The sequence below is a fragment of the Ochotona curzoniae genome, unplaced genomic scaffold, assembly GCF_017591425.1.
Source record: "Ochotona curzoniae isolate NIBS_2020 unplaced genomic scaffold, NIBS_Ocur_1.0 scaffold_4505, whole genome shotgun sequence".
Lineage (NCBI taxonomy): Eukaryota > Metazoa > Chordata > Mammalia > Lagomorpha > Ochotonidae > Ochotona > Ochotona curzoniae.
Genome location: NW_024467118.1, coordinates 2021769 through 2042606, shown reverse-complemented (window position 1 = coordinate 2042606; position 20838 = coordinate 2021769). Strand labels below are relative to the sequence as shown.

Here is a 20838-nt window from a genome sequence, read left to right as displayed (position 1 = left end):
TGCACAGTGTGCCCAGCATGATGCTTGCCCACCCAGTGTCTCCAGGCCCCAGGAGGTGTGGGCCTTTCCGTGGTTGATTCTGTAGGGGTTCCCTGGTCACTGCTCGGGATCTGGCAAGTATCCATTCCCCAGGTGGGGTCTGACGCCCATGCCGAGGCTTCCCTCCATGCGTGTGCATAACGTGAGCTCTGCTGTGTGTCCTGGCTGAGTGCTCATGAATGTTTGTTCCACAGGGAATGATTGTACATACACTGGCAACAACATACAAGAACACTTAATATGTATGTTTAAACAAAAACCAGCCTTCTAGTTGAGGTTTCTGTGTCTGGAGACCAGCTCAGCCTCTTACCAGAAGCCTGACTCAAGCAGTGACTGCACCTGCCTGAGTGGAGACTCACTTCTCAGCAGTGGTGCATGGTGCAGGGAACCTCCTAGAAGCCTCGTTTGTGACTAACACCCCGCCGCCCCCCCCCACACGCCAGGAGTCTGCTCTGACCTTGACTTACGAAAAGACAGGTCATGAGATGTAATTCCATCGACAGCCCATCCAGTCGTACCACGCACGGTGCCTTGCGTGTCTGTGTGTGCTTAACTTGTGGCTCTCCCCAATTCCCCTGGTCAATGTCAGTCAGCCTGTGGGACCCATCATGGTAAACCAGGAAAAAGAGTTCATCCTTCGTGTACCCTTTTTGTGTCTGCCTGCTGTGACCGATGTCCCGCTTGAACTGTGGCCTCATGTGCTTTCTGCTCTGGCAGCTGTGCCCTGTTGTGGAATGGGCAGATCGCACTGCCAGGCCAGCATCAGGACAGGATGAGCCTGGATTCTGGTGCCAGGCCTCATCATAGGTTCTCTCCTCATGTGTCGTGGGGGTGGGTGTGGTGGTCTCAGTCTCCTCCTGAGAAGGTTCATCATCCTGGCAAGGTTGGGGACTGGGTTGCAGTTCCTGTGCCTGGGCTGCACTTTCTGTCCCTGGCCTGCAGTTCCTGTCCCTGAGCTGCACTTCCTGTCCCTGGCCTGCAGTTCCTGTCCCTGAGCTGCACTTCCTGTCCCTGGTCTGCAGTTCCTGTCCCTGGGCCCCAGTTTCTGTCCCTGAGCTGCAGTTCCTGTCCCTGGCTGGCAGAACCTGTGCTTGAGCTGCAGTTCCTGTCCCTGAGCTGCATGTGTGGGAGATGCTGGTTCCAGTCCCAGCTGATTCTGGCTTGGCGAGCCTGGTAGCATTGCTGCAGCTTCTTCCTTCTCAGGGAAGCCTGACTTACACTCTGCATGTGGCTTGGAGTCTGCAAAGAGGGTGTGGTAGCTGTTCTCACCATCCCCACGGCACACTCCACTCACCCTTGGGGGTGGTGTTCTGTGCCCAACTACCAGCCTCTGCTTTCGCTGTCAGATGCCCCGTTGGGGAGGTGGCTTACCAGCAGGCCCGGGACACATGGCTGTTTGAGTCCATCTCCTGGCACAGCAACTGGAACGTGGCCTCCTGGAAGGCGAGTAGGCATGTCCTGCCAGGTGCCCTGACCCCCGAGCTCCGAAAACCCCACACAGAAGCCTGCAGCAGCCAGGTCTGAAGCAGGAACTCTGAGGTCTCCACAGGGTGGCAGGTCACCGCGGCCTTCGCGGGGTGGGGCTCAGAGGTGTGAGGACTGCCAGCGTTGCCAGTGGCAACCAGACCTACTGCATTCCTCACCTGTCCCGCTCTGTGTCTGTTCTTGGAGCGCGGGTGGAATAGTGCTTCCTGGGAGCAGTGTAGGAGGTTGCCCCACGATGTGAGCTCAGGTTGTAATTTGCTTCCTAAGCACAATCAAGATCTTACACGTTGGCGTCTAACAGTGAGACTGGAGTTGGAATTGCATTGTCAGGAAAAGGCGTTACTGCTCTGAAGGGCAATGTGTCGTGCTTTGTTTTCCAAATGCAACGATGAAAGGGAAAGCAAAGTATCAAGATTTTAAGGGTAGCTTTGATGAAAGTGGCCGAATTGACTAGGACCCGGAGGGGCCTGGGCTGGGTGGGGTGCATGGCTGTCACGGGCGGTGGAGCTTTGTGGCTGTTGGAAAATGTTTGCATGTAGGCTGCCGATTTTCCTGCTGATTTGAGATGCAGATAGACCGTGCACAGAGAGCTGTCCTCCCTGGCCCCAGCCCACATTGATGACCGGAGCCAGGAACTCACCTCAGGCTCCATGCCTGGGTGGCCCAGCCCCGCTTCCCAGTGTCTGCACTTCCTGGGAGCTGCCGCTGAAGCCGAAGCCAAAGCCGAGCACTCCAGGGCAGGGCTCCTTCCATGACCCCTCACTGCTGCGCTGAAGGCTTGCCCCTTGGGTTACGGTTTCATTATTAGCAAACCATTCAAAGAGAATCACTGGAAAAAAGTTCCACATGTGGAGAAGATTTTGCCGTGTTGGGATGCTTTGCTTTCAACAAGAACCTTTGAGTTTTCTGAAAGCTTTGAAGCTTTGCCTGTCTTAGGTCCCTGTCTCCTCTTGCCGTGCCCACCAGTGGGCAGCGTGGGTCGAGCAGGGTGCAGTTCCATGATGTCCCCGCTTGAAGCCAACTTGGTCGCTGCCTTTGCCTCTCTCCCCACTTGTTCTGTGTTGGGCGAGCACAGGCTGCCCTCGGTTTGGGAGTGACGGACCTCCTGGGTCTTACCCCGGGAGCTTCAGGCCAGGAAAGACAGACAAGGCGGTTGTGTGGGTGGGTGTGCGGAGCAGGGAGGCCCAGGTGCTGCGGGGCGGAGTGTGCACTCCTTGCTGCTCTGTGCCTGTGTCTGCAGATGGTGAAATGCTCTCCGACTCAGCAGGGCAGCTGTCCGGGCAGCGAGCCTGGCAGGAGCGTGCCCACGCGTGGCAGCAGAACCTGCACACTGGACTGATGCAGAGGCCTTTCTTCCAGAGCTCTTCGACATCTGCCTGGCCCGAGCCAAGGAGAGGTGGCGGTCGCTCAGCACAGGAGGCCCTGGCACTGACAGCGAAGGTACGGGCCACACATGTCTCTCTTGTCACGTGGGGAAATTCGCCTCCCAGTAGGAGTGGTTCTGTTGATCTCTGGAACACCACACGGAAGGCTGCCTTTAGGCCAGAGTCAGAGGAGAACGTTTATGTAGGAAAAAGGAGGGACAGCTCCTGACGGGACTGGTCATCACCAACGTCACTTCCTGTCCACACTGCCACTCAGTGGCTGGGGCCGGCCTCCAGGGGAGACGGGGACGTGGCATGCCCACTTGACGGCACTTTCCACATTGCCTGTCACGCCCTGGACTGGACTCTTGGTGCTGCTTAGGAAGGCTGTGGAAGCTGATTTTGTTTACTCTGTCTGTAGTATTACAGTTTAGATAGAAGTTAGGCATCATTTGTTAGTGATACTGTACACAAATCAAACCACATGAATTCCCTTATACACTAAGTTATTTTATTTTTGAAATGTCTGGGATTTGGGGGCTGGTATTGTAGCATAGCAGGCTTAACCTCTGCCTGTGGTGCCAGCATCCCTTATGGGTGCTGGTTTGTGTCCCGGCTGCTCCACTTCTGATCCAGCTCTCTGCTTATGCTTTGGGAAAGCAACAGAGGGTTTCCAGGTCATTGGGCGCGTGCAGCCACTGGGCTCTGGGCACTGCAGCCATGTGGGCAGCAAACCAGTAGGTGGGAGATATTGCTTGCTCTTTCTCTGAGTCTCTACTTTTCAAAAATGAAAAAGGCAAACTAAAATATCTAGAATTTTAGACTTTTAGGAAACATTCTACATACTTGCGCTGCAGCGTGGCATTTTGCATGTGTAAAATGCAGATCTCACAGGTCAGCTCGTGTCGGTCACTTAGGCATGGCTTGTGGTGTGTTGAAGGCGCTGCCTCCTGTCTCAGGGGTGGCAGCTGTGGTCGCCAGGCGCTGCTGCAGACCCCTGGAACTTCTGTGAGACTAAGCTTTTCTGTCTTGGGGCTGGCGTTTTTCCAGCCGTGTTCTAGACTGCTTCTCAGCGTTCAGCCTGCCGACCCCATGGGGTGTTGGGTCCTGTGGCATATGTCTTTTTGTACCTGGCTTTTTTCCCATGACATGATGTCTTCCAAGCCCTTTCTCACAAATGACAGGATCTCTCATATATATGTAATATATATTTCAATGTATATAACATAATATATATATTGAAAGAGATACTCTAGCTGCTGGTTCACTCCCCAGGTGGCCACGCCACTGGAGCTGCGTCTCCCCCGTGGGCGCAGGGGCCTAAGCACTTGGACCGTCTTCCACCGCTTCCCCAAGTGCGTTAGCTGGGACTTGAACTGGTGTGCAGGTGGGATTCCAGCGTGGCAGATGGGAGCTTGGCCTGTCAAGCCACCACGCTGGTCTGTTGTCACACACCACGTTTCCTCCCCGTTCACCCACTGATGGCCCCTAGGTTGGTGTCAGTGCGTGCTGCGGGGCACGCTGCTCGGGCAGGGCCGGCCCACACTGGGCGCCACGTGAACCGCTCTGCTCGGGCAGGGCTGGTGTCTGCACACACTGGGCGCCATGTGCTCTGCTCGGGCAGGGCCGGCGTCTCGGGCTGATCCTGATTCCCTGGGCCTGCTGCTCAGTAGTGTGGCTGTGTCATGTGACAGTTCTGTCTTTGATTTTTGGAAGCCACATGACCCAGGTCAGATAATGCTGCTTTTGGGTGTGGTTTCCTATGCCTTGATTTCAGTTGGGGCTGTTTCCATACTTGTCCTTCTTTCTCACTCATGGCATTCTGTTGGTCCGGTTCTGAAGTACTTGCTCGTTTCTTACAAACCTCGAGGGCCTGGGAATGGCTGCCTGACTGTTGGTCTTCCGGCAGATGCCGGCTTTTCTGCGGCGGACAGGGAGGCCAGCCTGGAGCTCATTAAGCTGGACATCTCGCGGACATTTCCCAGCCTCTGCATCTTCCAGCAAGTAAGTCCCGATGATCTACTGCGTTTGTGTCTGTCCCTCCTAAAACCCAGGGCTGCTAAGCCACGTGGATTTGTCGTTGCAGTTGAAAAGCATGGAGCTTTTCTGTGTGTATGTGTTGGGGTTGGGGCAGAGTAAGGGGGAGGGCAGCTCTTACTCCTAACACTGTGGACTGTTCAAAGTCAGTGCCACTGACCCTCTCCGAATAGTTCTCATCCAGCCATATCTGTACTCGGACAGTGCGGGCACCTGCCTCTGGAGGGGCTCAAGAGAGACCTGTGGCAGCTCCTTCTGTCTGTCGCGCCGGCCTGAGTGCCCTGTGACTGGCCTCAGCACAGTGAGCTCAGTGCACAGCCTGGGGGAGGAAGGGAAGTCCGTGGGGTCTCCGGAGTAGCCAGGCTGGGTGACTGCGCAGGTGGGTCAGGAGAGCAGGTCCTGGGCCAGAAGCCAGCTGAGGCAGGTGGACAGGGAGAGCAGAGAGGTGCCAGCTGTTGCAAGACCCGCAGGGCTTGCTTGATCCCTTCCTCACCCCGCCTGTGATGGTTGTGCCACTTCTGGACTGCCTGTGTGTCTGTCAGTTCTCGCTGCCTTTCCTTGGCTCCAAGATTCTCCCCACTACGGATCCCTGCGTCAGCTTTGCCTTGAGGAGAGTTGGAAGAAACGTATTGCACGGCCCTTGGAATGAGTCTAGCCACAGAGGGGCCAAGTGGTGTGGCAGCAGTGTGCTCGTTTGCAGCTTGAGGGCAGGCCCTGTGCCTTCTGCTGGCGGCTGGGACCGGAGGCGGTCTCCTGATCCCAGGCCAGGTCTGGGCTCTGACCAGCAGTCTGACATTGGCAGCCCTGGACACACAGTGGTGTCCATGGGTGTTAGTGATGGTTCAGTGTCTCGGAGCAAAGTGTAGCTGAGCTTGCAGAGCCCTTTGCCATAGCGGCAGAAGCCAGAGTGTGACAGAAGGACAGAATGGATAGGCAGCAAGAGCTTGCGTTCCTGACCTGGTTCAGCAGCCCTGGCGGCAGGCAGATTAGCAGTCTTTCCTGTGAGTGGAGTGTGGACGTGCCAGCAATCCACTCAGGAGGAAGGGGGTGCAGAGAACTGAACAGCTGGAGCAGGTGTCTGGGTGCTTCTTCCAGGATGTGTTTATTTGAAAGACAGTGAAAGAGAGAGATCCTCCATCTGTTGGTTTGCTTTCTGAATGCCCACAACAGCCAGGCCAAAGCTGGGGAGCAGAAACTTCGCCTGAGTCATCCCTGTGAAGTTCAGCAGCCGAGTGCTTTGGGCTGTCATCGCCAGCCCCCAGGTGCAGGAAGCTGAACTGGGAGGCCTGGCATAGCTGCAGCAGAGGTGGGAGAGGAAGGCATCTCAGCCCCCGGATACCAGTTGAGTGGGCACCTGAGGTTCAGAGGTCATGGGCAACTCCACTCCGCAGAAGCTGCAGAGGTCACAGCCAGTTCTTCCTGGACCCCGCCATTCCTCCGGAACAGCTTGCAGAATTGCTACATGACCAGCTGGTGCTGCTCACCAGGGTTCAGAGGAGGAGAGAGCTTTGGGGGTCACACGGGTGGCAAAAGGCTGCTGTCCCTGCTGCTGTCCTGGCCCCGAGTTCCAGGGTGTGTGAATGGATGGCGTAGAAGCAGGGCAGCGGCTGGGAGGGTGTGCAGTCAGCATGTGCAGCAGGGAGTGCGGCCAAGGTTGGAGCTCATGCCATCTTCTCATTGGAGGGAGGAGGCTGTGTGTGCAGGGACAGGAAATCCCCCGAGACACAGGGAGAAACAAGGGTCAGTGCGGGCTTTGCGAGCACCTCCGTCGCACAGGGCCCGGCAGCACCCGCCCCACCGCCCTGTGTCCACCTGCTGTACAGTGTCCTCTCTGATGTAGCCTGCGTCCTAGGTCAGGTCATCCCGGCTAGGTGCTGGTGTTGTGTAAGCTGCCTGTGGAGCAGCTTCCTGGTCACACCCTGAATTCTGCCCCTCAGTCAGCCTTAGGCAGGGGTTGAATACAGTGTCTCAGCTGGCTTCTAGGCTCAGTTAGAAAGGCGGCAAAAGCCCCAGCCTGGAGACAGGTAGAAGCCGTTGTAGCAGTAAATGGGAACCTTGGAGAGATGCGAGGGCTGGGAAAAGGATGCTCTGAGGTGTCCCAGGGCACACCCTGTGCACCTTGCTGCCGGAGTCCAGCTCCAGCTGAGTTCGGAGCTCGGGAAGGGTGCGTGGAGTCGGCGATAAAGACACAGACACGTGTTGCGTTCTCGCTGCCTCTTTTCAAGAAGAAGCTGTCCTTCCTTTTTATTTTCTTAGACACATCACAAGCCTCTGCACACACGTTTGATTTTTTATCTTTTACTTTAGAACTAAGACAGCATGCACAGATGTTCAATTAATTTTTACTTCCTGGTCAACCAGGTGCTCTTAAAGATAATTCTGTAAGTTACTATAATCAGTTTCTTGCAGAATTCTTTTTTTTTTTAAGCAAGCCGTTATTCATTGTTCAGTAGTGGCCACTAGGTGACAGCCAGAACTCCAAGGCCAAGGCACAGATGGTTACCTGCTAATCAGTAAAACATTCCTACTACATTTTATTTTCACAACTTATCTATCACTTAATGGGAGAAATACATCAAAAGAGAAAAAACATAAGGATCTAAGACAGAAAGCTTCAAACATTCAGTCCCCCTCCAACTGCAGACTCTACAGCCTCATAAGCAATCAAACAATAATCAAAAGTATATCTCTGTGATGTTAATAGTCATCCTATATTTCCTCTAGTTGAAAAACTATGAAAGCGGCTAAAGCAGCTACATTTTCTATGCTCTAAAGAGTTGCAAGGACAGGTTAACCTTTAAAGTCACAGTAACTATATTTTTGCCATAGCAGTTTCTGCTCATACTCCCATCACTTCCATTAGTTTGTAAAATTCTTGTTAAGCCGTTTCCCAGAAGGCATGCTATATGTCTGAGCCCAATTTCAGGGCAATGAGTAGGCACACAATAAGGTGTCCAGAAATGGCATGGGTTTAATTGTAGGTTTAATTGTACTCCTGAGCGCAGTTAAAGGCCCACTCACTAAGACATTATCAATAACATTAACTCTTAAGCTCACAGTAGTTGCCAAAGCCATCTCACAGGGGCAAACGATGCCTCCATAGATTACAGAATTCTTAGTGAGATGCTTGAGTGTCCATGCAAACGGGGTGAGACTGCGTCAAGGTGGTCAGAGAGAAATCCACCGGGCCCTGCCAAACAGCTGGAAGCTCCCCAGGCCCTGCCAAGCAGGGAGCTGTTCTCTTCACACCTTCATGTCATCCATACCTACTGCACGGACCCCAGCACCTTACAGCAGAGTTGGTCACCCCACAGGGGCAGACACAGGACGGTACCCAGGCCTGACCGGCTGTCCCCAGAACAGCTCTCGTGTGTGAGCTTGCATGATGCACCTGCCCCAGTCAGCAGAGAGTGGGACGAGTTCCTGTTGTGTGGATGTGGAGTGGCAGGACTAACCGCACTGACGTGTGTTGTCTCTGTCGATCCTCTAGGGCGGCCCGTATCATGACATGTTGCACAGTATTTTGGGCGCTTACACTTGTTACCGACCGGATGTGGGTTATGTAAGTGAAGAAGTTTTATTCTCTGCATTTTATAATGGTGTCATTGAAAAGGAAAGTTGGAATGTCATGGTGCTGGCACGCCCTCGCAGCAGGTGCCAGGCAGCAAGGCCTCAGTGCTTGCGGAGTACGGAGAGTGCCCCAGCACAGGGGCTGACATTGTGTCAGGAGATTGCTGCTCCCTGGTGTCGCTCACGTTCCGGCTGAGTGTGATTTTCAACTTCTGCATGAGATTTTTTTTTTAAGCCTTTAGCAATAACCATTATTTTAAACTGCATTGGTGACATCTCTGCCTGTCATGTGTGCATGGTTTGACATGGAACGTGACAGGGTAGGCATGTGTCTGCAGCACCAGCACATGCTATTTGCTGGAGGAAGGGCTGGCCAGTGGTGTCCACGGGGGTCGGTAGCTGGGACTCGGAGGAGTGCGGACCGGGTGCTGCTGGGCAGAGCAGTGCCTTGACAGCACGGGAGCTGGGTTCCTCCCAGCTGAGAGCCTCTCTGCCCCCCAGGTCCAGGGCATGTCCTTCATAGCAGCCGTGCTGATCTTGAACCTAGACACGGCAGATGCCTTCGTGGCCTTCTCGAACCTCTTGAACAAGCCCTGTCAGATGGCGTTCTTCCGTGTGGACCACGGCCTGGTGAGTACTCCCTGTCTACGCCCTGATGCTGGGTCGGCATGGGCAGGCCAAGGCTAGCCCACTGTCTCCTCCGTGAGAGAAGAATGTGTGTTCCCCCCGCAGAGGCTGAGGACCACGACGGGGAGAGAGCTTTTCCTTGGCGCCCACATGGTGGGTGGTGTTGGCACTGAAAGAAAGATGGCCATTTTGAAATGTGTTGTTCCAGTGAGGGAGGAGGGGAACACACCCACACTCCCACATGCACACCTACACTCTCACATGCACACCCACACCCCACATACACACCCACACTCCCACATACACACCCACACTCCACATACACACCCACACTCCCACATGCACACCCACACTCCACATACACACCCACACTCCACATACACACCCACACTCCACATACACACCCACACTCCACATACACACCCACACTCCCACATACACACCCACACTCCACATACACACCCACACTCCACATACACACCCACACTCCACATGCACACCCACACTCCACATGCACACCCACACTCCCACATACACACCCACACCCCACATACACACCCATACTCCCACATACACACCCACACTCCCACATACACACCCACACTCCCACATACACACCCACACTCCACATGCACACCCACACTCCACATGCACACCCACACTCCACATACACACTCACACCCCACATACACACCCACACTCCCACATACACACCCACACCCCACATACACACCCACACTCCACATACACACCCACACTCCCACATGCACACCCACACTCCACATACACACCCACACTCCCACATACACACCCACACTCCCACATACACACCCACACTCCACATGCACACCCACACTCCACATACACACCCACACTCCCACATACACACCCACACTCCCACATACACACCCACACTCCCACATACACACTCACACCCCACATACACACCCACACTCCCACATACACACCCACACTCCCACATACACACCCACACTCCCACATACACACTCACACCCCACATACACACCCACACTCCCACATACACACCCACACCCCACATACACACCCACACTCCCACATACACACCCACACTCCACATGCACACCCACACTCCCACATACACACCCACACTCCACATACACACCCACTCTCATAGGCGCACACTTATATGTGTACTCAAAAAACACTCAAACACATTTGCAAACACTGAGACGTGCACTCTGACAGTACATACACACAGACACTCTCAGTGCACAGACTCATGTACGTGGACACACACACAATTTACTCAAAGTACTCACGCGCTAACACACAGACATTCACACATACTCCACACACTGCTGCACATTTCCAGTCATACATTCAACTTCACACACACCTTCTCTCATACACACACCTTCTGTCACATTCACACACATACACCTTTTGTCACACTCATACACATACACAGACACACGCATACTCAGTGTGTTGGAGGCCAAGCTCGGAGAGCAGGTGGGTGAGGCCACGCTCCTGTGTCTGTGAGAAAGGCAGTGGCTGGTTTGGTGTCCTGCCGACTCCAGTGAGCAGCTGGGAGGGTGGGCAGACGCCTTGAGCCCCTCTGCGCTCATCCGCTGTGTCCTCCGTGCTGACGCCTGAGGCTCAGCTGGAAGGTCGCCCTGTGCTAAGCTCAACACCCTCAGTCCAGCCATGTCTCTTCCCCTTGGGAGTTTCTGATTGTTATGGTAGATATTTCAAGACCCAGACAGCCTGAGCCGTCGGCACCTATGAGGGGCTGTTCTTCCTTCACTCTAAACCTGCTGCAAACCTGGTGGCCGCCAGAGGGCGGCAGTCAGCCACGTCCCCTGCCTCGCTCCGGGCCCTGTGTGTGCTGGGGTGTCCTCATTGCAGAGAGGGCCTCTGTCCGCCCCGTGCTCAGGCCGTGGTTACTGTGAGCACAGGAGCCGCTTTGCAGGGCGCGAGGGGGAGGCAGACGTGTGCTGATGCCTAACGATTCAGCCGTGCCACTCTCCTGCACTTACAAGTAACCAGGCCTGAACACATAAAGGGTGTGTGTGACAGAAGGTGTGTGTGAGCGTGAGAGAAGGTGTGTGTGAGCGTGAGATTAGGTGTGTGAGAGAAGGTGTGTGTGTGTGAGAGAAGGTGTATGTGTGAGAGAAGGTGTGTGTGAGTGTGAGAGAAGGTGTGTGTGTGTGAGAGAAGGTGTGTGCGTGAGAGGAGGTGTGTGTGTGAGAGAAGGTGTGTGTGTGAGAGAAGGTATGTGTGAGTGTGAGAGAAGGTGTGTGAGAGAGAAGGTGTGTGTGTGAGAGAAGGTGTGTGTGTGTGAGAGAAGGTGTGTGTGTGTGAGAGAAGGTGTGTATGAGTGTGACAGGAGGTGTGTGTATGAGTGGCAGAAGGTGTGTGTGAGCATGAGAGAAGGTGTGTGTGAGTGTGAGAGAAGGTGTGTGTGAGCGTGAGAGAAGGTGTGTGTGAGCGTGAGAGAAGGTGTGTGTGAGTGTGAGAGAAGGTGTGTGAGAGAGAGAAGGTGTGTGTGTGAGAGAAGGTGTGTGTGAGTGTGAGGTGTGTGAGAGGTGTGTGTGTGCGTGAGAGAAGGTGTGTGTGTGAGAGAAGGTGTGTTTGAGTGTGACAGGAGGTGTGTGTGTGAGTGTAGCAGGTGTGTGTGAGTGTGACAGGTGTGTGAAAGTATGAGTGGCAGAAGGTGTGTGTGAGACAGAAGGTATGAGTGTGACGGGTGTATGACAGATGTGTGAGTGTGACGGGTGTATGACAGATGTGTGAGTGTGACGGGTGTGTGACAGATGTGTGAGTGTGACGGGTGTATGACAGATGTGTGAGTGTGACGGGTGTGTGTGACAGAAGGTGTGTGTGGCGCTCATGGAGGGCCGCCACGGCGTGTTGCTCCTAGAGAAGACACCGTGTGCGCCGGCAGGAGGCGCGGCAGGCAGAGCATCAGCGTTGCACAGGGGTGAGGTGTGCGAGGCCCGTGCGTCTCCCAGGCTTTCTGCAGAAAGCATTTACCCTTATAATCGGGAAAAGTTAACATTTCCGGAAGAAATAGTGGACAGAAGTTGGAGAGAAGACCCCGGTGGCTTTTGGGGTTTGTTTGTTAGGATTTATTTATTTTGGGGCCCGGCACAGTGGCTCAAAGGGTAAATCCTCACCTCGTAGGAGCCAGGATCCCATACAGACACCAGTTCTCTCCTTCTCTCTGTAAATCTGTCTTTCCAATAAATATAAATCTAAAAATGATTTATTTTACTTGAAAGTCAGGGAGAAGGAGAGACAGAGGGAGAGCCCTCCCACCCACTGGTTCATTCCCCAGATGGTTGCGATGTCCCGAGCTGGGCCGATCCAAAGCCAGGAGCCAGGAGCTTCCTCTGGTCTCCATGTACATACCCTGGGTTCCAGTGATGCAGGAACCTGTGCTCACGCGAGTTTAGTGGAATTCCTCACTTGTCTCTCTAGATGCTCACTTACTTTGCCGCGTTCGAGGTGTTCTTTGAGGAAAATTTGCCGAAATTGTTTGCTCATTTCAAGAAAAACAACCTGACCCCAGACATCTACCTGATCGACTGGTAAGCCTCACCCCTGTCTGCACAGCACCGCCCTGCTCCTTACCTCACCCCTGCCTGCACAGCACCGCCCGTGACTCCTTACCTCACCCCTGCCTGCACAGCACCCGCCCTGCTCCTTACCTCACCCCTGCCTGCACAGTATCTGCCCACCCCATTCCTCACTTACCCCTTGCCTCTCCGTTTCCTGCTGTGAGGGCCCCCTGGTTCCCTCAGTGTGAGCTGGCCCGCCCGTGACTCCATCGAGCCTTCTGGGTTCACTGCAAGAGGAGCTCACTTATGCTCTTTGCACATCCCTTGAGCAAGCTGTCCCCAGGCGGCAGACCTGCCCAGGCCCTCTCCTGGGCACCAGAGGCAGGTGGTGAGCAGGACTCTACCTGCCTGGTGGGAGCTGCAGTGAAGGGTGGGGAAGGAAAGCAGGCAGAGCCCCGGGCCCTGCCCAGCAGTCAGCATTCACGGAAGCAATGCGGTGCTTAAGCCAGGTGTGGCTGGGGCAGTGCCATTCTAGAACTGGGCACCTGCCGGTGGGGGCCTGAAGTAAGGGACGGAAGCAGCTGGGGAGGGGTCGGGGGGCCTGGGCAGGATTGCTAGGGAGGGGTCGGGAGGCCCGGGCAGGATCGGGCAGAGGGGGCTTGGGTGAGGGCGCAGCTCCTCTGAGAAGTTGGCTGGAGGCGGGAGAACCTGGGGCAGGAGCAGAAGTGGTGGAGTGGTGGCAGTGGCAATGGTGGCGAAAGCCTGGTGGGTCCCGGCGAGGGTTCTGGATGTGCCAGAGGACCACTGTCCCTTGTGGAATGTCCAGCTGGCAAGGGATTGCCAAGGCCCCTGCTGAGGTGAACACGAAGGAATCTGATTTTGCCCACCCCACCCCCACCGCAGATAATGGGCCTGGGGGTTAGACATGGACACGTGAGGTTCCAGAGAGTCTGTGTCAAGGGTGGATTTGGCTGCTGTAGGCAGGCTGTGGGGCCATGTCCCTGGATCTGGTGAGTCCTGAGGGACCCAAGTGACAGTGCACCCCAGATGTCAAGCTGTGCTAGCCCAGGCCCTTGCTTCTGCTTGCCCTGGGGCCTCGGCAAGGGCCGTGAGCACACCTGCCTCAGCCTGACTCCCAGCTCACCAAGGGGCTCTGCGGAGGAGGCAGGATGCCCACCTCGCAGAATGCCTGCCTAGCAGTCCACTTTGGCACAGGCAGGAGACTCGGTGGACACATAGTCGGCGGAGGGGTTTCCTCCCTGACCACAGGGGACAGAAGGCCCGCTTGAAGACAGTGCTTGAGATGTGGCTAGTTCCCTCAGGTGCAGCTAACCCGTGTGCGTCCTTGGAGCAAGCCCCTGGTTTCCCTGACGTTTGCTGCTTGTATTTTAAATCCCGAGATGGTTCTGACCCCAGTGACTTCCAGCTGTGATCTCAGGCAGAGTGGGCAGCCCTTCTGCCTAGGGCGCTGTGGGCATCAAAGGACGCCTGTGTGAGGCTGTGTGCGGTTCTCCAAGGCTAAGCCAGCCTGCAGGATGCGTGGGTTGAGCTTCAGTGGAGGCTTACTGCCTTGCAGGGTCAGAACAGTTGAGTTTGGTAAGGACCAGGGCCCAGATGTGGCTCACCCCTCAGTTGGAGTCTGCAGCTGGGGCCACGTGACACAGAGCAGAAACCACCAGGCCGTGGGTTCGTGGTCGAGGGCACGTGGGCTGCCTCGTTTCGCTGTGCCTGCTTAAAGGGCCCCTTGACACATCAATGAGAATGCAACCCGCATCGTCGGCCTGTTTGACCATGACCTCTGACTCTCAGGTTCCTGGATGCATGTGACCCTGGAGGTCGTGCCAGCCGAGAGCCTGCAGCTTGTTTCTCTAACATGTTTTAGAACTTTCTAGGGAGGTCCTCGGGGTCCTAAGCTGAAAGGCATTAGTGTTTTGCAGCCTCATTTCACCCTAACTTGCCAGAGAAAGTCCATTTGACGTGGCAACCCCACATGCGACCACACGTGCAGAAGGCTGGCGTTTGTGTGCACCGGGGACAGGACAGCTTCTGCGTTGGCCTGCCCTTGGCGCCTCCAACATGCTCTGAGCTATGGGTGTGCAAAACGCACTGCTGGCTGGGTGCAGCCTGCTTCGACCTGTCCCTTGGGGATGGTGGCCCGGGCAAGGCCGAGGGCCTGTCCCGTGTAGTGTGCTGGCTGAGGGCCTGTCCCGTGTAGTGTGGCCTGCCCCATGTAGTATGGCCTGTCCCGTGTAGTGTGGCCTGTCCCATGTAGTGTGGCCTGTCCTGTGTAGCGTGCAGAGCAGCCCCTGCAGGTGCACTGTTAATGCCTGTCTTATAGGTGAAGAGGCCAGTGCCCAGAGAGGCAGTTTTGCCCTCTCCTGTGGCTGGCCAGTGCCCAGAGAGGCAGTTTTGCCCTCTCCTGTGGCTGGCCAGTGTAGAGCTAGCACCGCACGAAGGCCTGCCTGGCCCCACAGCTCGTGCACATGCCCTGTCTGGGGCAGTCCCTTAGGAGACAGCGTGACTCATGAGGTGAGTTCTTGGCTCAGGCCTTGCCAGGGCCCTGGGAGGTGGAGAGCAGGTGAGCGGAGTGTGCAGGGAGCATTGGGCACAGCGCATGGCGTCTGAGCAAATGGGAAACCCTGGTCTTTTCCCCACAAGGATCTGCATGCCACTGGGCCTGGGCCAGGCTGCATGTTGATGGTGGGCTGCCTGCTCCTACAGGGAGGACCGCATCGGTGTCCCTGCACAAGGCTGGCCCCCGGTCAGCATGTCCGACGGCCTGCGATGGCTCCGGCGCAGGCCGTCCATTGGGTGTACACAGGTTGGGAGTGCGGTGGGCAGCAGAAAGAGCAGAAGGCAGGTGCAGGACATAGTGTGCTAGCTGCCGGGGGTCCACGACCAGTCCCAGGGGCCGGTGTCGTAGGTGAGCTAAGACGGCTGCAACTTGGAGGAGAAAAACTTCCCATACCAGTTTGCCTGTCACCGTGTCAGCCACATGCGGTGTGCCATCGTCCATTCCCCCTGTGGCTCTCCTGTTGTCACCAGGGTTGGCGCTTTGCCTGGCTGAGGGCCCGGGGCAAGGGGTCCATCTAGACCTGGGTTTAAGACAAGGGGAGAGGATCACAAAGCCGCCCCAGACGGCTTCCTGTGTGCCGCCTGACAGCACGGAAGGAGAGTTGGCTGTGCTTGCGCCTTCCTGGCAGGGACTCAGGCCACATGTGCCTGCTCATTCTTACATCAACATGGCCGTCAGGCCTCAGGGCTGGCAGCTGTCCTCCTCTTCCTCCCGAGTCTGGTGGTTCCTATGTTCCAGGGTCTGCGCTCTGTGCAAGGACGGATGTGAGAGACTAAGGCAGGGAGCACCACAGTGGGGGACTGAGTACTGTGGTGTGCGGGCACGCGTGGGTTCCCAGGTCAGCCAAGGAAGGAAGGACTTGGTCCTCAGGATGGGGAAATGGAGGCAGTGGGTGGCTGAGGCTCCTAGGTGTGTGCACCTGCCCAGTGCCCTACCCCTACCTTAGTGGCCTGCCTGGTCTGTGAAAGGGAGGTGCTGGCAGCCCCGTCTCTTGGGGTTCTGGTAGAGCTGTGATTGGAGAAGCTAGGTAAGCGTATGGAGAGCCACCTCTTCTTGCTGTCGGCAGCCTGGGTCCTCTTGGCGGTGGCCAGAGCAGCGGTCAGCTCTGCCGAGGGACATGTGCACCCAGGGGGTGGCTCTGCGTGCCCTCTGTCCGTCCAGTCGCTCCGCTTCGTTTAATCTGACCTCCTGATATGCCTGGGGAGAAAACAGAGAATTCCCTAAGCACTCAAGTTCCTGCCAGCCACTTGGGAGGCTGGGGTGGAATTCCTGGCTCCTGGCTGCATCCCGGCCCAGCTCCCAGATGCAGTAGGCATTTGGGGCGTGAACAATGGACAGGAAAATATGTCTCTGCCCTTCCTTCTGTCACTCTGCCTTTTGCGTGAGTAGGAGAGCCAAGTGATTCTCTCATGAAGTGTGTTGGATCAGCACGTGTGATGCTCTCATGAAGTGTGTTGGATCAGCACGTGTGATGCTCTCATGAAGTGTCTTGGATCAGCACGTGTGATTCTCCCATGAAGTGTGTTGGATCAGCACGTGTGATGCTCTCATGAAGTGTGTTGGATCAGCACGTGTGATGCTCTCATGAAGTGTGTTGGATCAGCACGTGTGATGCTCTCATGAAGTGTGTTGGATCAGCACGTGTGATGCTCTCATGAAGTGTCTTGGATCAGCACGTGTGATGCTCTCATGAAGTGTGTTGGATCAGCACGTGTGATGCTCTCATGAAGTGTGTTGGATCAGCACGTGTGATTCTCCCATGAAGTGTGTTGGATCAGCACGTGTGATGCTCTCATGAAGTGTGTTGGATCAGCACGTGTGATGCTCTCATGAAGTGTGTTGGATCAGCACGTGTGATGCTCTCATGAAGTGTGTTGGATCAGCACGTGTGATGCTCTCATGAAGTGTGTTGGATCAGCACGTGTGATGCTCTCATGAAGTGTCTTGGATCAGCACGTGTGATTCTCTCATGAAGTGTGTTGGATCAGCACGTGTGATTCTCCCATGAAGTGTGTTGGATCAGCACGTGTGATGCTCTCATGAAGTGTGTTGGATCAGCACGTGTGATGCTCTCATGAAGTGTGTTGGATCAGCATGTGTGCGTAGGCCTCCTCAGTGACGGAGACAAGCACAGGCTTGAGGTGCTGCGTTCCTGCTGGCAGCTCTGAGATGGGCCTTCCGAGTGGGCACAGCCAAAACCCTGCGCCCAGCCCCTCGTGTTGGATGCAGGTGGCCAGCGCGGGAAGTGTCCTTCCTGGAGCGCCCCCACCATGTGGCAACTGCATCTCCCTCAGGATCTTCACCCTGTACAGCAAGTCCCTGCCCCTGGACCTGGCCTGCCGCGTCTGGGACGTGTTCTGCCGGGACGGTGAGGAGTTCCTGTTCCGCACGGCCTTGGGCGTGCTCAGGCTGTTCCAGGACGTCCTCACCAAGATGGACTTCATCCACATGGCCCAGTTCCTGACCCGGCTGCCCGAGGACCTGCCCGCCGAGGAGCTCTTCGCGGCCGTTGCCACCGTGCAGATGCAAAGTCGCAACAGGAAGTGGGCTCAGGTACGGAGCCTCTGGCGGTCACTCTGCTGACGGCGTGACGCCATGACCAGGTCACGCTGTGGAAAGTGCTCCTTAGAGTGGGGCTGGCCTGAGCGGGCATGGCTGGGCATGCTGTGGCATAGTCCTTGGGCATTGTGGGCAGGTCCCTTCCTCCGGGTGTCGGCCAGAGCAGGTGTGTGGATAGGAAAACTTCTGCACCTGTTGTGTGGTGGCGCTGAAAGCCCTGGAAGCTCCAGCCACTGTGGTGCGTGTTAGAGAGCATTCTTGCAAAGTAGGCTCTGTGCCCCTGAAAATGGTGCCACCCAGAGAGCAGAAGGGCCGTGCCCTAGGCCCTGCTCGGTGAGTGGTCCTTGGCCCTTCACCAGGAAGTGGACAGCAGGCAGCGAGAGTGCCTCTGCCACCCCAGGTCTCGTCACCACAGCACTGGCCAGAGTGGGCCGGTTCCAGGTCTCTCTGAATAGTCCAGGTTAACCTCCTTGGGTACTCAGACTTTTCCACATATGGCATGTGGTGATGCTGTGGGACCTCCAGGACCACCCCTGCATCAGCCATGCCCGTCCCACAGCTCCCAGCATCCCAGGAGGAATCCTGGTCCCCGGGGCATGCTAGCTGTTCCCTGGGTTCAGCTCAGATTTGCTTGGCAAAGTGCCACCCTACCGATCGGGCAGGCTGTCGTTGGTTTGGTCAGCATTCTGTTCTCATGGTGTGTGTGTGTGCCCTGCTCTGTGTGTGTCTGCCCTGCTCTGTGTGTGTGCCCTGCTCTGTGTGTGTGGCCTGCTCTGTGTGTGTGCCCTGCTCTGTGTGTCTGCCCTGCTCTGTGTGTCTGCCCTGCTCTGTGTGTGTCTGCCCTGCTCTGTGTGTGTCTGCCCTGCTCTGTGTGTGTCTGCCCTGCTCTGTGTGTGTGCCCTGCTCTGTGTGTGTGCCCTGCTCTGTGTGTGTGTGCCCTGCTCTGTGTGTGTGTGCCCTACTCTGTGTGTCTGCCCTGCTCTGTGTGTGTGTGCCCTGCTCTGTGTGTGTCTGCCCTGCTCTGTGTGTGTCTGCCCTGCTCTGTGTGTGTGTGTCTGCCCTGCTCTGTGTGTGTGCCCTGCTCTGTGTGTGTCTGCCCTGCTCTGTGTGTGTCTGCCCTGCTCTGTGTGTGTCTGCCCTGCTCTGTGTGTGTGTGTCTGCCCTGCTCTGTGTGTGTCTGCCCTGCTCTGTGTGTCTGTCCTGCTCTGTGTGTGTGCCCTGCTCTGTGTGTGTGCCCTGCTCTGTGTGTGTGCCCTGCTCTGTGTGTGTGCCCTGCTCTGTGTGTGTCTGCCCTGCTCTGTGTGTGTGTGTCTGCCCTGCTCTGTGTGTCTGCCCTGCTCTGTGTGTGTGCCCTGCTCTGTGTGTGTGCCCTGCTCTGTGTGTGTGCCCTGCTCTGTGTGTGTGCCCTGCTCTGTGTGTCTGCCCTGCTCTGTGTGTGTGCCCTGCTCTGTGTGTGTGTGTCTGCCCTGCTCTGTGTGTGTGTGCCCTGCTCTGTGTGTGTGTGCCCTGCTCTGTGTGTGTGCCCTGCTCTGTGTGTGTGCCCTGCTCTGTGTGTGTGTGCCCTGCTCTGTGTGTCTGCCCTGCTCTGTGTGTGTGTGCCCTGCTCTGTGTGTGTGCCCTGCTCTGTGTGTCTGCCCTGCTCTGTGTGTGTGCCCTGCTCTGTGTGTGTGCCCTGCTCTGTGTGTGTGTGCCCTGCTCTGTGTGTGTCTGCCCTGCTCTGTGTGTGTGTGTGTGCCCTGCTCTGTGTGTGTGTGTGTGCCCTGCTCTGTGTGTGTGCCCTGCTCTGTGTGTGTGCCCTGCTCTGTGTGTCTGCCCTGCTCTGTGTGTGTGCCCTGCTCTGTGTGTGTGCCCTGCTCTGTGTGTGTGTGCCCTGCTCTGTGTGTGTGCCCTGCTCTGTGTGTCTGCCCTGCTCTGTGTGTGTGTGCCCTACTCTGTGTGTGTGTGCCCTGCTCTGTGTGTCTGTCCTGCTCTGTGTGTGTGCCCTGATCTGTGTGTGTGTGCCCTGCTCTGTGTGTGTGTGCCCTGCTCTGTGTGTCTGCCCTGCTCTGTGTGTGTGTGCCCTACTCTGTGTGTGTGTGCCCTGCTCTGTGTGTCTGTCCTGCTCTGTGTGTGTGCCCTGATCTGTGTGTGTGTGCCCTGCTCTGTGTGTGTGCCCTGCTCTGTGTGTGTGTGCCCTGCTCTGTGTGTGTGTGCCCTGCTCTGTGTGTGTGCCCTGCTCTGTGTGTGTGTGCCCTGCTCTGTGTGTGTGTGCCCTGCTCTGTGTGTCTGCCCTGCTCTGTGTGTGTGTGCCCTACTCTGTGTGTGTGTGCCCTGCTCTGTGTGTGTGTGCCCTGCTCTGTGTGTGTGCCTTGCTCTGTGTGTGTGCCCTGCTCTGTGTGTGTGTGCCCTGCTCTGTGTGTGTGTGCCCTGCTCTGTGTGTGTGTGCCCTGCTCTGTGTGTGTGCCCTGCTCTGTGTGTGTGTGCCCTGCTCTGTGTGTGTGCCTTGCTCTGTGTGTGTGCCCTGCTCTGTGTGTGTGCCCTGCTCTGTGTGTGTGCCCTGCTCTCTGTGTGTCTGCCCTGCTCTGTGTGTGTGCCCTGCTCTGTGTGTGTGTGTGCCCTGCTCTGTGTGTGTCTGCCCTGCTCTGTGTGTGTGTGTGTGCCCTGCTCTGTGTGTGTGTGTGTGCCCTGCTCTGTGTGTGTGCCCTGCTCTGTGTGTGTGCCCTGCTCTGTGTGTCTGCCCTGCTCTGTGTGTGTGCCCTGCTCTGTGTGTGTGCCCTGCTCTGTGTGTGTGCCCTGCTCTGTGTGTGTGTGCCCTGCTCTGTGTGTGTGTGCCCTGCTCTGTGTGTGTGTGCCCTGCTCTGTGTGTGTGCCCTGCTCTGTGTGTGTGTGCCCTGCTCTGTGTGTGTGCCCTGCTCTGTGTGTGTGTGCCCTGCTCTGTGTGTGTGCCCTGCTCTGTGTGTGTGTGCCCTGCTCTGTGTGTCTGCCCTGCTCTGTGTGTGTGCCCTGCTCTGTGTGTGTGTGTCTGCCCTGCTCTGTGTGTGTGTGCCCTGCTCTGTGT

At 56.4% G+C, this 20838-nt stretch overlaps 1 protein-coding gene across 5 annotated transcripts in view; it reads left to right on the top strand.

Moving 5' to 3' along the window:
• Window positions 1-20838, top strand: part of TBC1D14 (TBC1 domain family member 14) — an 88476-nt gene that overhangs the window by 62557 nt on the left and 5081 nt on the right. For all 5 annotated transcript variants that reach the window (XM_040966386.1, XM_040966388.1, XM_040966384.1 and 2 more), the window contains exons 8-13: window positions 2884-2964; window positions 4798-4892; window positions 8416-8487; window positions 8997-9125; window positions 12588-12697; window positions 17537-17795. In XM_040966386.1, coding sequence (XP_040822320.1) covers window positions 2884-2964; window positions 4798-4892; window positions 8416-8487; window positions 8997-9125; window positions 12588-12697; window positions 17537-17795 — 746 coding nt within the window. The remainder of the gene's footprint in view (window positions 1-2883; window positions 2965-4797; window positions 4893-8415; window positions 8488-8996; window positions 9126-12587; window positions 12698-17536; window positions 17796-20838) is intronic.